Genomic DNA, 14,658 nt, shown 5'->3' with positions numbered 1-14,658 from the left:
GAGGGAGAGAAGGGGAGAGGATAGGAGACGTTTCTGTGGGGCAAGGCTGAGGGAGAGAAGGGGAGAGGATAGGAGACTTTCTGTGGGGCAAGGCTGAGGGAGACAAGGGCTATAAAGTCTGAGGGAGAGAAGGGGATAGGATAGGAGATGTTTCTGCGGGGCAAGGCTGAGGGAGAGAAGGGGCTAGAAAGTCTGAGGGAGAGAAGGGGATAGGATAGGAGACGTTTCTGTGGGGCAAGGCTGAGGGAGACAAGGGCTATAAAGTCTGAGGGAGAGAAGGGGATAGGATAGGAGACTTTCTGTGGGGCAAGGCTGAGGGAGAGAAGGGCTAGAAAGCTTGAGGGAGAGAAGGGGATAGGATAGGAGACTTTCTGTGGGGCAAGGCTGAGGGAGAGAAGGGGAGAGGATGGGGAGGATTCAAGCTGTAAGTGTCGATTGATCGAGCCCGATCACATAGTTTCATAGCGAAGCACAGGGATCCAGCTAGTAAAATAATAAAGTTCAAAGCCGTCTTCTTGGACTGGAAACAAATCCCGCAGGGATTCAAGCAGCCGACAGGATCGAGCTGGAACAAAAGGGGTTTGTCGTCAAAACCCAGGCAAGCTCTTCTTCCTCCGCCCGAGAGCTCGCTCGACCTTGGAGCGGCGAACGCCAACCCACCTTTGCAGGGGGTCCTTCTGCAAAGCCGCGCGGGGCGTAACGCGGAGCTCCAACGCGTCCAGCCCAACCCGCGCAGAACTTCACCTGGGTGGGAGGGGACGGAGTACAAGTAGGGTTTGTGACGTCAGCGCCTGGGCGGGACCTGCCGTTGCCTTTATAAAAAGGATGCCGAACCGCCGAACGCTTCGCACAGCTATCGGGAGAGCGGAGCCGGGAGGAGAGAAGAAGGAGGAGGAGGAGAAGAAGGAACGAGCGAGCGGGCTTGTGGGGTGCTGGGTGAAGGGCCGGCCGAAGGAGCAATGGATTTACTGAGGACTATCGCTTATCAGCCGGGCAGTACAGCCGCTGGCGGAGGCGGCGGAGGCGGCGGTGGTGGTGGTGGAAGCGGCAGCAGTAAAATGGGGGAGCAGCAGGCGCTGGGGAAAGCCTGCGGCGGAGACTCGCGGAGAAAGAAGGCGGCGGAGTCGTCCGATAACCACCATCAACACCACCACCACCACCATTCGCATTCGGCTCCCGAGATTTCTCGGATTATTACAGACCCGACCACGGGAAGGAGATATTGCCGCGGGAAAGTGTTGGGAAAGGTAAATAAACGCCCGGCGGCAGTTAAAAAGAGAAGGCAGCTTTAGGAGAGCCTTTAAGGAGAGCTTGGCTGAGTTTTGGACTAGTCGTGGAACACGGAGGCGGTTGCAAAAGGAGGGCTCCGTCCCGAAGCTCAGGCGTCCTCCTGCACCCCCCTCCCCCCCAAAATCCCCCCATGTCCGTCCCCAAATGTGAGCTGTTGCCTCATCGCCGTTCATATTTGGCATTTGAATTCTTCTTCTTTTATTTTTTTTTCCTTGTTACGGTCTTGCATAGTTCTCAGTGACTCCTCCTCGCCTTGAGGGGCTCGATCGAACGACGTTCCCGTTTCTTCCTTCTTTGTGCAAGGCTTTTTCTCCCCCCCCCTTACCCCACTTTTCTTTCTCGCCTTTATTTCTCTTGTGTGGCCTTCGGAGGGGGGGGGGAGAAGGGTAAACAAATGGGAGGATAAATAGATATTAAAGGCGTATTCGGTCCTTTGTGATTCCCATCTCCTGGATTTGCCTTCTCTTCTCTCCCCCACCCCCCCGTTCGTTCTTGTGTCGCTTGGCTCACTTGAAGCACTTGCCCCCCCCCCCCCCAAAAAACCCAGGCTGTTGCTATTAGGGATCTTGTGACACACATAAGCCGCCTGTCTGGAGAGGTGGTTTCACAAAAGGATGTGAAAAACTCCTACACAGAGTGTGGCTTCCATGTAGGGTGAAGGATAGTAGTAGGACGTGTACATGCCATTATAGAGAGAAGCCGATGCAATATGCATTTCACAAAGCAGGAATCCAAACATCTGGATTTTTCTTTTCTCTCCTCCCCCCTTCTTTTTGTCAGTATATAAAATGCAATAGAGAACCTGTGATCTGCTTTTGTGTCTGTGTGTGTGTAGAAAGATTGCAGATTCCTGCACAGTGAGGTTGGGAATGCACAGGAAGGAGATCTGTTGCCTTGCTGTAAAGAAATTTTGTTAATTTGCCTTTGTGTGATGGTTTGTTTGGAGCTGAGTAAATTGGCTTCGTTTTTAAGTACTAGGAGAAAGGTATTCTTAGGTTGCCTGTGGTGAAAATTTAGGTCAGATTTGGGGGGGGGTTGGAAACCCCAATCCTCATCAATACCTTGGTTCATTGTGGGCGATCTGTTCATAATGACATCTCTTGCTTTTTTTTTTTTTTAAGATTTCGTTGATTTAGATTCCTCAAAGGAGGGAAGGGGGAATATCTTGCTTTCTCACCCTAATGTGCTTTCTCCTCTGCTTTGTGTCTGTAGGGTGGCTTTGCAAAATGTTATGAGATGACGGATCTGACCACAAACAAAGTCTATGCTGCAAAGATCATTCCTCACAGCCGAGTAGCCAAACCTCATCAAAGAGAAAAGGTGTGTGTTGACTGTGACTCTCCTTTCAGGAATCTCTTCAAATGCTTGGGTGGCCCTTCCCTTTTCCTGCAGTGGCTTGCTCACGTGTAAATCCTTTCTTCCCATGGATGGCAGGAAGCAATGCTAATAATCCTTTTGTTTGCCTCCCCTCCTTTTTCAGATTGATAAAGAGATCGAATTGCACAGAATGCTCAACCATAGACATATTGTCCAGTTCTTCCACTACTTTGAAGACAAGGAGAACATTTATATTCTCCTAGAATACTGCAGCCGAAGGGTGAGCATCCGGTGGGCCAAATCCAGTATTCACTTACATGGAAGCAGCAGCTAATGTAAAAAATATTTAAAATGTAAAAAGGTATCTTCCAGAGGCAGCCTTTATTCCTTGCCCTAATGCTAGTATTTTTGTTTACATCTGTTCAGGCTTAATGTGTGATTTCAGGATTGTAACTTTCTCTGTCTTTTATATTTTTCCCTCCTTCCCCTGTTAGTCTATGGCTCACATCTTGAAAGCAAGAAAGGTATTGACGGCACCAGAAGTGCGATACTATCTAAGGCAGATTGTATCAGGACTAAAATACCTTCATGAACAAGAGATTTTGCATCGAGACTTGAAGCTAGGTAAGCTGATGTTCTCTCTCATGCCTGGCTTGTATCGGATATTGGAAGAAACAGGGTGGTTTCTGCCCCCCCCCACTCCTTATGCATTGTTTTACTTCTGTGTTTATATTGCACTCCCAGAGATTAATAGATACAATCGGCTCATCTGGTAAGAGAGCCTTGGAATGCTTGAGTAATAGCATTAAGTAGTCATTCATAAAATAAAAGTTGGCTAGCTATTTGCTGACCTCCTCTAGACACAAGCCAGGACTTGTCTAATATGTTAATCAACTATCTTTTTTTCCCCACTCTTGATCTGTAGGTAATTTCTTCATTAATGATGCCATGGAATTGAAAGTGGGTGACTTTGGTCTGGCTGCCAGGCTTGAACCGTTGGAACATAGGAGAAGGTAAACCTTTAAGAAAGAGGACAATTATTTCAGTTCAATGTTTTCTCTTGCCTAGCTTTGAAGTCTTAGATTTTACATTAGGAGAGATGAAGGCTTCCACAGTATGCAAAGATTGGCCTTTAAGACATGGTATCTGATGACTCGGCAGTCATCAGATACTCATGCATTCCACTTGTATAAATTTTCTTTGGAGTGAATGGGCCTTTTTGGTACTAATGCATTTCTCAGCATCTCACAACATGAGCCACATTATCTGAGGCTGCTAGCAGTGATAATTACTAACAATGTGGAGGTCACCAGTTTCTCATCTCTTGGGGGTCAACTCATGCTGTCTTCTATCTCTGAACAATTATCAGAATATTACAGGACAGAGATGGATGTAAAGAAAGTTAACTAAGTGAATTGTCTTAAGGATGGTAGTTACTGAGTCTTCTGCAGTAATAACAAAACTATTTAAAACAATACTGAATCTATATATAACCTATTTTATGGAGTATATAGTCAAGGATAGCATGGGACAGCTTGCATAAAGAAGTAGAAAGGAATTAACAGTGAACATTCCCAGTATGGAAGTAACAGCCAAACTAATAAAAGTAAAAATTCCTTTTAAGTTCAAGTCTTAGTGACCATGTAGATGTGTCACATAGTTTCTTTCACAATAAATAAAGATGGCTTGCATTGCCTTCAGATGTGCTGTTCAACTTCCTAGTCTAGCCTATACACTTAAGTTTCCTGGTGATCTCATCCAAGTGCTAACCTGGTCTAACACTGCTTAGCTTGTTTCAGATGGGCCAGAACTTTGGGTGATAGGAAGGACTTGAACTTAGACAATAGTTTTATTCTTCTGAACCAATAGATTCTAAATTTTGATTTTACTCTATTTCAGAACGATCTGTGGCACACCAAATTACCTTTCCCCAGAAGTTCTTAACAAACAAGGGCATGGCTGTGAATCTGACATATGGGCCTTGGGCTGTGTCATGTGAGTATTTCTTGAGGATATTAAGCTGGATTTTCAAGCCAGTGCTTGAAATAATGGGGAACTGGTTGCATTTTATTAAAATGACATCACGTGGGCACATGTTGTGCTATATTGGTACAAAGTAATGTGTGATGTGTTTTCTATCATTTTGACCTCTGGGATCTCTGTATTTTCATAAAGAGATTGCCTCATTTTTAAAAATTTGGTAGATAACAAAAGTCCTGTGTTTGTCTTCTGACAGGTATACAATGTTATTGGGAAGGCCTCCATTTGAAACAACCAACTTAAAGGAGACTTATCGATGCATAAGAGAAGCAAAATATTCTTTACCGTCATCTTTGTTGCCTCCTGCAAAACATTTGATTGCAAGCATGCTGTCCAAAAATCCAGAAGACCGCCCCAGCTTAGATGACATTGTTCGGCATGACTTCTTCTTGGTGAGTAGTAGTAGTTTTGCTGTGAGTAGTAATATTTTTGCTTTTGGAGTTTCTTCTTTCAGTAATGACACTGGCTGCTGACAATTGACTGTATGTATATATATATGTATGTTCTCTTTCTACAGGGTTTCACTCCAGACAGGCTTCCAGCTAGCTGTTGTCACACAATTCCTGACTTCAATTTGTCAAGTCCGGCTAAGAATTTCTTCAAAAAGGCTGCTGCAGCTCTCTTTGGGGGCAAGAAGGAAAAAGCAAGATACTTTGACACACACAGTATGTATCCATTTATATCTGGGGGCTCTTTGCTGAAAGTGCTTTTTTAAAAATCTGGTTACATATTTGCAGTACAATTTTTGCATGCTCAGCTTCCCTCTGTCCATAAGTGATAGATACTTAGTAATCAACTAGCCATATTCTTAAATAATCGGCATGCTGGGATATAGGAACAACTAAGATTTTAGGTTCTCCTGCTAATAGCAATAGCACTTAGATTTATATACCACTTTACAGTGCTTTACAGTTCTTGCTAAGTGGTTTACATAGTCAGCATATTGCCCCCAACAATTTTGGGTCCTCATTTTACTCACCTTGGAAGGGTGGAAGGCTGAGTCAACCTTGATCCTGGTGAGATTTGAACTGCCAAATTGCAGTTAGCAGAAGTAACCTGCAGTACTGCACTCTGACCACTGCGCCACTGAGGCTCATAATAAGCAGTAGTGCCAGTCACTATCAGTTAATTATTGGCTGGAAAGTGTAGTTTGTGCTATGCAGCTTTCGGTAATGATTAGACTGCAAGGCAAATCGTGACAAGTTTCTACAGCTAATGCTGTGCCTAACAGATACCCAGTAGTGTTTTTTTAGATTTAAGTATCAAATTTAATGGATCTGTATTTTATTTTTTTTAATTACCCAGATCGATTGGTCAAGGAAGATGAAGAAATATATAAACTTAGGCATGACTTAAAGAAGACCTCAATAACTCAGCAGGCCCTGAAACACAGACCCGAAGAGGTAAGCAGAAATTACCCATGTAGTATGACTCCATCCTTCTGAAAGTTTGAGCATTTCTAAACCTAATTAGAACGGACTTGCAAACAATTTGAGCATCAGCAGCTTGAGCACAATATTGTGAGCAAGATGTAACCTTTAACAATTCAGTGCAAGAACTCCACGCTTCTGTTTGTTCCATATCTCAATAGTACAAACGAACCACCATCTGTGTTTCTTTGCTCTTTGCAATCCTTTAAGTTTGCTGAACTCCATCTGTGATTTAAAGCTTCACTCCACTCATAATTTGTTAAGAGTTCTCAAACTAAAACATGTATTGTAGGAGCTAAAGCTGGTGAGAGTTGGGTGGAGTAAAGACAGTTCAGCGATTATTGACTAAAATATGAAATGGAAGCAATGTTCCAGGCTTAAATGCCCAAAGATAGTTTTTTGTGATTCCTTTCAGATATTTTTTAGCAGCTTGCAAACTTTTTAAAAGTGCAAATGTATGACTTTCTGTTGTTTGGAGTTTTTGAATGCATTAACAAATTTAGGAGTTAAGTAATTTGAAGGACTGTTTACTTCTGTATTCATCTGGGATCAGACACATAAACGTGGATCAAACAAAATTCTCTCTGTCCTTTTCATGAAAATGACACTTTGTCTTTCATCTCTGATACTCAATGAACTATGGCTTCACTGATAGAAAAACATTGCTTGCATTTTAACCTCTTTGTAAGGTTCCTTTCATGGTTGTCCCAAAGGTGCTTGTTTTTTTTTTTTTCAAGAGGCAACTGGACTATCTGGTTTTTCTTTGAAGACATTTTGCTGCTTATCCAAGAAGCTTCTTCAGCTCTGACTTCCATTCCCCACCATCCAAGTCAGAGTTGAAGAAGCTTCTTGGATAAGAAGCGAAATGTCTTCAAAGAAAAACCAGACAGTCCAGTTGCCTCTTGAAAAAAAAAAAAAAGCACCTTTGGGGAAAATCTTGGATGACTGAGAATCTCCATAGACGACCTGTCATGGGCATTTTTGCTATGCACTTTCAGAAATGGAGTAGCAACAGGTGTTGGATTCACCTAAAAAACACTGTTTTTCCCTCCCAGGAAATCCAGCCTTCCAGCACCACTGTAGCAAAACCTAGTGCGCTAGCAGAAACCAAGCAAATAGATGCAATCCGGATGATTGTTCGAGGAACTCTGGGAAGCTGCAGTAGCAGCAGTGAATGTAAGTTGTGGCATAAGGGCTTTCTAGTGTCAAACAGGTGGGGTTGGGAGTTCAGTCAGGACACTAAATGAATGCTAAAAGAATAGGGTAAAATACGGTCTTTGGAAAGTCTTCTTTAGTCTCTCTTACACCCATGGGACTATAGCTAAATAAAAATCATAAATCTGATAGAAAACTCAGTGGCTAATTAGATATATCTTTCTCTAAAGATCACAAAGAGGTCAGAGTTTGGGAGAGTGTTGAGATTCTGAGGGATCTCTTAATTGTTCCTTTCCCTTTCTAGGTAGGAAGTGTGGTTCTAGCTCTGTATTAAAGCAATTTGCCGTATTTTTCAGACTATAAGACACACTTTTTTGTCTCCCAAAAGGGGGCGAAAATGTCTGTGCGTCTTATAGACCGAATATTGCTGAAGCCCCGCCCACCCACCAGGCATTTTTTTGGCCTCCACATGCCCTGTTTTTGGGCCTTTTTTAGGCCTTTTTTTGGCCCATTTTTTGAGGTTTTTCAGCCTGTTTTTGAAGCTTTTGGGGCCCATATTTGAGGATTTTTTTCAGCCTGTTTTTGAGGATTTTTTGGCCTGTTGTTGAGGATTTTTTGGCCCATTTTTGGGGCTTTGGGGGCCTGTGTTTGAGGCTTTTGGGGCCTGTTTTTGAGGCTTTTGGGGCCCGTTTTTGGGGCTTTTTTGGTCCATTTTTTTTTGAAAAAACAGGCTGAAAAAAGCCTCAAAAACAGGCCAAAAAGCCTTGAAAATGGCCCCCAAAAGCCTTGAAAACAGCCCCCCCAAAGCCTCAAAAATGGGCCCCAAAAAGCCCCCAAAATGGGTCGCAAAAAGCTGCAAAAATGGGCTGAAAAAAGCCCCGGAAACAGGCCGAAAAAAGACTGGAAAGGGCCCAAAAAAAGGTCAAACCCCCCCCTTTTTTTGTTTTCCTCATCTAAATTTAGGTGCGTCTTATAGTCAGGTGTGTCTTATAGTCTGAAAAATACGGTATATTATATTTCTCTAAGCAATTTGGTAGAGCAAGTAATTGTGTATTGCGATGGCCATTTTTTGTCAATTTCACTATTTGAAGCATTATTCATGAGTTCTTTTGTCTCCTGCTAGGTCTTGAAGATAGTACAATGGGAAGTGTGGCTGATACTGTCGCAAGGGTGTTGCGTGGATGTTTACAGAATATGCCGGAATCTGATCATATTCCCAAAGAACAGCTGGCTGTCTCTTTCCAGTGGGTCACAAAGTGGGTTGACTACTCCAACAAATACGGCTTTGGTTATCAGCTGTCTGACCACACTGTGGGTGTTCTCTTCAACAATGGTGCACACATGAGCCTTCTTCCGGACAAAAAGTGAGTAGCTGTTTGATTATAAATCCGTCTGTTGCATGAGTTTCCATTCTATCATCTGCTTGAGCTTAACGCCTTTGTCTTTGCTTTTTGGTCCTCCAGAACAGTCCATTACTATGCAGAACTTGGCCAGTGTTCAGTTTTCTCTGCTACTGATGCCCCGGAACAATTCATCAGTCAAGTCACTGTCTTAAAATACTTTTCTCACTACATGGAGGAAAACCTCATGGATGTAAGTTAGAGCAGAAGAGTGGGAAATGTGGCTTGGATGGTAGCTTTACTATAATGAGCTCTGTTCTAACTTTGCTATGTGCTGTTCTTAGGGTGGAGATCTTCCCAGTGTCACTGATGTCCGCAGACCAAGACTTTACCTCCTGCAGTGGCTGAAATCTGATAAGGCGTTGATGATGCTTTTCAATGATGGCACATTTCAGGTAGGTGGAGTAACAAAGTTTTCTCTGAGCTTACTCAAGATTCTGTAGGATGTTCCCTTAGTACAGTGTTTCTCAACCTTGGAAGCTTGAAGATGAGTGGACTTCAACTTCCAGAATCTCCCAGCCAGCGCTGCTGGCTGGGGGATTCTGGGAGTTGAAGTCCACCCATCTTCAAGCTACCAAGGTTGAGAAACACTGCCTTAGTAATCAATGGCAGAAGACCCATGAGGATTTTGCATGCTCATCAAGCAACCTAAGGAAGTTGCTTTAATTTCGTTTTGCAGCAAGTAACAAAAATAGCCTAATCAGCTGTCCTGCGTAAAAGATGAGCTACTGTTTGGGGCTTACTAACCAAAAGTGGGTATTTCCAAATTAAGGGTGTCAGTTGTAACTATTAAAGAGAAACTGAAATCAAGATCTCTTGTCATAAAAGGTATGCAGAAAAGATATAATACAGAATAATATCAAAAGTGTTGATTTACTGAAATGGAGCACTATGGATAATAATAGTGCCATGTATGGTCTAGTAGGTGCTCTTTTGAGTATTGACAACATTTCCATGAACTGATATTTGGTCAGGGCCTTCATAATAATCCTAGGAAAAGATACAGCTGCTTTAAGGAGTTCTGAACAGGTGCTAGTGAGCACTCCTTTGCTCCTAAAGCACCTATTACCTTTGCAAAGTTTTCAATTTAAATCAATATTTCTCAAGTCTTAGGAAGTGTTCCAGAATGCTTTAGATATGCACAGTTGACTTTATACTGTATTTACAGATCTAAATCTTACTATGTACAATAACAGTTAACTTCAAAGTAAAAGCGGCATTGGCTTGAATTTTGCTGCTATAGTTAGAGAAATCTCTGTTGTTGCTTAAGCAGGTAGATTCTGCAATGCATGACCAGAAATTTTATTTTAATTCTTCCTGTCAGTAAAATTCAATGTGGTTTTAAGAATAATAATCAGCATGCAGAGACTTTCAGGAACTTTACTGGGCATTTTCCAAGAGATCCATTTCAATCAATCTAACCTGAATGGGACCCAACATGGCAGGCATTTAGCTAATATGTTGCTGAATCGGTCCAAATATCAACTATCTTATTAAGTGTCTTTGGGGTGGTTGAAACAAGCACATTAAGTTGCAATTCTTGATTCTTTTCAGGTCAACTTCTACCATGATCACACAAAAATAATTATTTGCAACCAAAATGAGGAATATCTTCTTACCTATATTAATGAAGATAGGTTATCTACAACATTTCGTTTGACGACTCTTCTGATGTCCGGATGTTCTCTGGAACTCAAGCATCGAATGGAATATGCACTGAACATGCTGTTGCAAAGATGTAATTAAAAGAACTCTTCTAAAACCAAAAAGGACTTATCTCACTGAAGTCTACAGTGAAGGCAGTTGGATTAAAAAAAAAAAACCTAGCATGTTGATGGATGTGTGAGGAGTAGGGACTGGTACGATGAAATGTCTCATCTTATGTACTGGGCTGGGACCAGACATGAAGCTTGTAGTCTTTGTTGGATTAATGATGTGGTGGCCAGGAATCCTTTGGAATGTAGCTTTCCTTGGTTCACTCCTTTTGAAAGAATTGAGTTGGAAGACATTTCTGCAGCAAACTATTGGAGGACTTGAAACTGTGAATAACACTTGAGGAATTGGGAGGGAGGGAGATCTCGATGTTGTGGAATATCTGTAAGAGGCACCTCATGGCTTCTTAAACTGTGAACTATGGCCATATTTTTTTCTTTTCTTTTCTTAATTCTTCCAAGAACTGATCACACTTGTGGCTGGCAAAGTGCATTCCTTGTTAATAATCTTTTTTTTATTTATTACAGCCCAAAGCAAAGTATTTATTACATACATTTTTTTGTAATTGTGATTTTTAAATATACATTTGTTGGCAATAAAGAGTGGGAAAAACCTGAACTGATGGTTTCCATATGATTTTTCTCCAGCATGTACTGCATTCCAAGAAAAAGCAGAAGGCCATAATGCTCACAGGAAAATGTCTGATTGCTGTTTCTTCCCTTTCACAGTTAGCAATCAGTCTGACTTATGAATGTGTAAAAACCAAGCTTTCCTGTCCAAAGGAGCCTACAGTTTTGCTTGCTTAATAGACCTGCTTTATATCACTTATATTCATAGTGGTGTGGCTGCAGGACAGTGGGGATTAAATGATACTTTTAACACAATTTATATTAAGTTTGTGAAAGCTGAGGGTTCTTAATGCCCTTTCCCATCAGCAGGAGAGTTGGAGAAAAATTTGCATTGCACTTTTTCATACAGATGAGAACAAACTAGGCACCCCTTTATGGAATTTCATGCTGCAGTTTTCAATTGAGAAGTTGGCTCAAATTACAGAGAAAAATTGACTTTTTAAAAGGTTCAACTTTTTCTAAGGATTGATGTAACTGAATGCAATATTTTAATATGACTCATCCACCATAATGTTTAATTATTAGGAAAGAAAACATGGCCAAAGGAATACTATGTGCTTAATATCAGGAACAGTTTGGGTGGGATGTGGATACCCTTTTGATAGGCTTATGATTTTTTTTTAACAATTTTAATAATTGTAACTCTAGATTATTACAGAAGAGTGCTAGTATTGGTCCTGTTATTATGAATCCATAAAGATTTAAGAATTGAGTAGACATAGTGCTAACAGGTAATGTTCCACTTTTCCACTGACAGCTTTATACAGTGCATGAAAAAAGAGATCTTCATTCATTTCTTGAATTTTTCTTTTCATTTAATTACCTCTATCACAGCCCTGATGCATTCTGAAGGAATGTAGAATTAGTCTTACAAAAGGAAAAAAAAAATGTTGGGGATTTCCTACTTAACTGAGGCAAATAAAATGATTCAACAGTTATTTTTGCCTGAGGGATAATAGGCACAATAGAGAATTCAAAGCAATATTAAAGGCACATACCATTCTGCACTGTATTAACAATCAGTTTGGCTATTGCCAACATAAACAAAACCTAGCTAGAGAAAGGTATGAACCAACAATAGATTTGATGGAGGTTAACCACAGCTTCCATGATGTGAATTGCAGTTCTCTTAGATAAAGCTGTTGTAGAGAAAACTACTGGCTTGCATGCGTCCCTTTAACAATGTTTCTCATTGCAACTACAGTAAACATTTGAACTGATAAGTAGTGCAACCTGTATTAACTACGTAGACTTCTTTGCCTTCTAAACATAAAACTGGTGCGCAGTTGTTCATGGAACTTAGTATAAAAGGAAGAGATTTCCAAGTTTTGTCTATTTGAACAGTGGAGATTTCAGGTGTTATATTTAGGAAAGCAGGCTTATTTTAATCACAAGAATTATTGATTGCCTGTTGTTTTTGGAATCAGGAAAGCTTAGTGTCCGTTATGCTGTTGTTTGTGCAGCTATATTACTTCCACTGTACCCGCAACAGTGTTAGAGGACACCACAATAACTTTGATTTAATAGTGAGAGATTAAATGTTTGGGGAAAGTAGGAATGGTCATATCCCGTCATATTCTTGACATAAAATCTTATCTTACTTTGAAGGCATCCAAACAAAACAAAAAACTTTGTAATAACTCTCAAAAATTGACACCATTTTCCTCTTTGTCATATAAAGACAACCAAAAGATGACAATACTCCTTCAGCTTGGTCTACTCTTTAATATTCTGTTATAAGTGAATCCTCTGTATTTTAGAAAGTAAAATCTTGCCACTGATGTTACTGCAGTTCTCGTTGAGCTGCAGATGGATGAATCATCTTTTGGGTATTCTGTCAATATTTACAGTAATTATTGTAAATCTCAATTTATATCATAGAATGAGGCTTATTTAAAAAGAAAACTCATTAAAATCCCTACCTTGGATGCACATTTCTTTAAACACAGGTATATTTACTTCCAATTTTGACCAATGGTTTCTCAAATCAGTCCCCTACAATATAAATACATTTTTTTCATAAATATTTTCATAGATTTTCATAAATACATGCATTTTTTTTGCTTTTTTATTTCTCCTTGGCACTTTTTGTAACTAGAAAGTAGAAATTTGTAGGTAGGGTTAGTTCAGGCATGTTTGTTCACAACTTTGACTGGTGAACTTTTTTCTTCTTCTTCAGAACCTGGGCATCTAGTACACTTTTCATGAAAACATGCATTTTTGTATCTGTTTCACCCTAGCCTAAGGTTTTAATAAGAAACAGAAAGGTGTAAATTACCTTAATTCTGCAGTGCACATATCACTAAATGTTAGCACACGTACTGGCTTGAAACTGCAAAGAATAGATTAAATTGTCATTAAGAAATAAATTTAATTTATCCCTCGCCCCACTGCCCTTTGTTATCTGGAGACATCAGACCTGTAATGACAAAATAGAGAAGTGTAGGAAATTAAATACCACTGCAGTAGGTAGAACATGATGACTTGCTCATAGATCTACAACTATACTTCATTCTTTATATGGCAAATTGGAGGGAGTTGGCATGGATTTATTTGTCCCATGCTTAAGATGCTTAAAATTTGGAGTATTCCTTCATTAGGTCATCGTGGTGCTGGTGTAAAGTTACAGTATTACCTCTCTTGCACACTTCTAGAAGGTAGCCTTTTAGAAAAGCTACCAATTTTTGTAATTAGTGTCCATGTGTTATAGTGACTGGGTTTGCCTGTAGTAGTAGTAGTCTTTTCTTGAGACAGGTAACATGATACAGAGACCTTAGAGGGGGGAAAAAACTAATTTAAAAGCTTATGTGAATAGTGTAATACAAACATAGATAAGCCCTTTCCACATGCAAGTTTTTATTACCAATCATCACATGCTCCTAATCCTCACAATGCTTTTGCAGTTATAATCTTTACATTCAAAAATGAATTGACCCCACCACTACTTCAAAGGAGATCCTACAAAGATAGTTTGCCTCATTTCTTTTAAAATTGTGGAAGATGTAGTTGCCCTTTGCTGATAAAATAAGCTCATCTTATTTCCTCCCTCTCCCTCTCCCCCTCCCCACTCTTCCAAGAGCTAAGAAGAAGACATGGCATCATCAAATTATATCTTCATCTTTCTTGTTTAATCTAAGGGACAATTCTGCACAATGGCTATTTCCCCCTTTGCTACTAAACAAATGGAGTCAAATGATGAAGAGGAATTGGAGAGAGAGATAAACAGTATTTCAGGAAATGATACCCAATAAGAGAAAGAAGTAGATTCATCTTTTGGAAGGTAGAGCCACATATTTTCCTTGAACACAGTGCTGGAGATACATACACAGACACATAAGTTTTTGACACCGAAATGTTGCCTTTTCAAGAGGCAACTGGACTTTCTTGTTTTTCTTTGAAGACATTTCACTTCTCATCCAAGAAGCTTCTTCAGCTCTGACTGGATGGTGGGGAATGGAAGGAATTATATTCCTGAGTCCTTCGGGAGTAGGGCGGTATAGAAATTTGATTTGATTTGATTTAGACAGCTGGTCATTTGCATTTTTTTAAGAAAGTCATTGAGGCCACCTGGAGATTATTCTGTGTCCTCAGGATCACCTGTAAAGACAACTATGACCTGCATGAATGAGAATCTCCATAGACATTTTTGGGATCCATCAGTTTGCCTTTTTTTAAAAAAATAAA

The 14,658-nt window shown here is 40.5% G+C and overlaps 1 protein-coding gene across 1 annotated transcript; it reads left to right on the top strand.

Moving 5' to 3' along the window:
• The first annotated feature begins 424 nt into the window (after positions 1-424).
• On the top strand, positions 425-10,963 carry PLK2 (polo like kinase 2). The gene is made up of 14 exons (XM_034440930.3): positions 425-1,247; positions 2,503-2,610; positions 2,771-2,887; positions 3,102-3,231; positions 3,533-3,620; positions 4,507-4,602; positions 4,844-5,039; positions 5,165-5,312; positions 5,953-6,050; positions 7,133-7,253; positions 8,356-8,596; positions 8,696-8,825; positions 8,917-9,027; positions 10,187-10,963. The coding sequence occupies exons 1-14, from the start codon at positions 960-962 to the stop codon at positions 10,376-10,378; spliced, it is 2,064 nt and encodes a 687-aa protein (XP_034296821.2). The 5' UTR covers positions 425-959; the 3' UTR covers positions 10,379-10,963.
• The last annotated feature ends 3,695 nt before the right edge of the window (positions 10,964-14,658 follow it).

This window comes from Pantherophis guttatus, chromosome 2 (assembly GCF_059756535.1).
Source record: "Pantherophis guttatus breed Tessera chromosome 2, ASM5975653v1, whole genome shotgun sequence".
NCBI classification, from domain to species: domain Eukaryota; kingdom Metazoa; phylum Chordata; class Lepidosauria; order Squamata; family Colubridae; genus Pantherophis; species Pantherophis guttatus.
Note: the sequence above shows the minus strand (reverse complement) of the source record. Positions and strands in the feature narration are given on the sequence as shown.